This window comes from Galeopterus variegatus, unplaced genomic scaffold (assembly GCF_000696425.1).
Source record: "Galeopterus variegatus unplaced genomic scaffold, G_variegatus-3.0.2 Scaffold4260, whole genome shotgun sequence".
Taxonomy (NCBI): domain Eukaryota; kingdom Metazoa; phylum Chordata; class Mammalia; order Dermoptera; family Cynocephalidae; genus Galeopterus; species Galeopterus variegatus.
Genome location: NW_007730371.1, coordinates 168,056 through 170,597, shown reverse-complemented (window position 1 = coordinate 170,597; position 2,542 = coordinate 168,056). Strand labels below are relative to the sequence as shown.

The 2,542-nt window shown below is 35.8% G+C and overlaps 1 protein-coding gene across 1 annotated transcript in view; it reads right to left on the bottom strand.

Annotated features, from left to right (window-relative positions):
• Positions 1-296: 296 nt before the first annotated feature.
• Positions 297-2,542, bottom strand: part of LOC103602726 (probable ATP-dependent RNA helicase DDX10) — a gene marked incomplete at both ends in the record, with an annotated part of 151,332 nt that continues 149,086 nt past the window's right edge. The window contains one exon of the mRNA XM_008587168.1: positions 297-446. Within this exon, the coding sequence (XP_008585390.1) occupies positions 297-446 (150 nt within the window). The remainder of the gene's footprint in view (positions 447-2,542) is intronic.

Sequence of the window (2,542 nt, the reverse complement as noted above, 5' to 3'; positions counted from 1 at the left end):
ATTGGATTGAACCCTAAATGACCATGCAACTGAGCAGGGTCTATCAGATCATTTAATAATACAATTATCATCTATAGCATATACAAAGGCACATACACAGCTCTTTGGGCACCTCACTCAAATGTGTTATGAGTCTATTTTCACCCCAATTTTATTTGGTTAGAATATTTTATTTTGCAAGTTTCATAAAAGAAACATTCTCTAAGTAGTATTAGAAGAAACCTCTATTAAAATAGTCATTAAAATTCTGCCTTAACCAGTCATTATACTGCAAGTTTAAGAGTAACAGGTCTTACCTGTTTTCTGAAAAAATATCTTGTTTTTAAGGTTAATAACTTGCCCAGAACAGGTTTAAGATCATCCTTAACACCCTCTACAAAGCCATCAGTAGTCAAGAGTCGGGTGGTGGAGACAGACCTGGATTTCAGTGCTAGCTTTTTCATGATCTAACCACATTTGAATAAGGTTACAATTATTCAGGCAATCCATGTTCAATGGTATCAAATACAATATTATTCACCATGATACTGCCAAAAAAGAAGTTTTAGCAGGATCCACTTTTTTTGTCAATCAACAAATATTCATGAGAAAGGAACTGGACTCCAGAGTGCAGTCACAACTTCCATGTAAGTTAGGTTCAAAGTCAGCAAGCAAGGTGAAAATTAACATGATCAAAATACCCTAGAATCTCCTTTATATCATTCATAAAGAACAATATACATAATTTTGTATATTCAACTACACTACAACTTGAGGACCTCTAAGTTAGATAAAAGGAAGGAAAAAAAGCAAAACCAATATGCACATATTAGGGCAGTTCATCCTTCAAGAATTTATTAGATTCTTAGCAGGTAAAGTATGGGTCAAGTATTCTAAAGGGATGCTGATTGCCTAAGGAGTTTACTACATTCTGTTTTAACATTAAGGATCTATAACCTCAATACAAGTTACTAGATTTATTTAACACAAGGTGGGGGAGGAGGGGAGCAGCAACCTGGAAAGGAAAGGGTATGTTAAGCAGACTCACAATCTGCCAGAAATGTAAATGCATAGATGCAACTCCACTGTATTTTATAGGTCTAGTTGCTGCATCTCAAAGAACCTATAATTGACAGAACACTAACATGTAAAATGTTAACTTTAAGAATGAACATACTTGCATTTCATTGATTCATTCAATAAATATCTACAGACCATTCACTATGTACTACCTATGAAAAAATTCAATTGCTACTCTGAAGGAATTTCCAGTCTAGTGATAAGAGACAAGCACTAAGTAACATGGCAGAATAATGTAAAAGTACAGCGGTGCAGAAGAAGAGATTCCTAAATTGGCCTAAAGGAGGCAGGAAAGGCTTCAAAAAGGAAATAGTGGGAGGAAGAAAAAGCAATGAAGGAGACGACATCCTAGGCAGAGAGAAAACTTGTGTAAAAATCAAAATGTATAGGAGAAAATCGCATGTTTAATTGATTTTCATGGGCTGGAAATAACGGCAAAATGTTTCATAATAAATTTTTTTCATAAGAAAAAACCTGACTACAGGGATTATAGGGAGGTTTTATAATAACTAATAGGAAGTTCACAATATTCTGTACCTGCTAATAATTATGTAGCTATTCTGTTCTTAATGTAACCCACCCATAAAAGGAAACTAATTGTGGATAAGGAGAGTAATTTCAGGAGAAGAAAGTATTTGCTTGCCATTTCTGTTTCAGCTTTTAAGACTCTCAAATATGAATACTCGTGACTGCCTTGGAAATGATGTATGGTCTAATGCTTAAGGGTCAAGATTTTAGAGTCATATGAAGTAGATTTGAGTCCTGGCTCTGTCATTTCCTAGCTGTGTGATCTTTGGAAAGTTACTTAAATTTCCTAAGCTTCAACTTCATCTACAAAATAGAAAATAATAATACCGATGACCTCACAGCACTATTTGTGAAGATATGGCCATCTATAAAGCAGAAGGCATGCCCACACTAGACAAGCACTATCATAGGCGATAGAAATATAGAGAAAAACCAAGCAGGAGAGATAGTTATAGCACATTTGGTTACATGTCTATCAGAGATGCTCTATACAGGAGACCACAGTAGGTTTACAAAAGCAAGGTTCAAAATATCTGACAGGATCAGAAAAATCTTCATAAAAGCGATAACTTTTTACATGTGGTGAGAAGAGACCCAGAAAGGGAAATGACATGTCGTGGGTCACTCAGCAACTTTAAGATATAGCCTCCTCTCTAGATCTCCACTCAGAGTTCTCTCCTTACTCAGAGTATTTGCTATTAGTAATTTTCTATGGCTAGTCATTAGCCCATGTACCAGAGATGAGAACTGTTTTTGTAAAGAAAAAAAAAAGGGGGGGGGGGGGGGAGCAACACACAGAAAGAGCATGGGGCAATAAAGAGTAACATGGAACAAGGATTCAGGGAACCTAGGTGCATACACCCATTCTACCACCAAAGAAGCTAGAGACACTAAGCAAGTCATTCACTTGCTTTCAGTCTTAACTTATTTTGGCACTTTAAAAATATTAAGTATG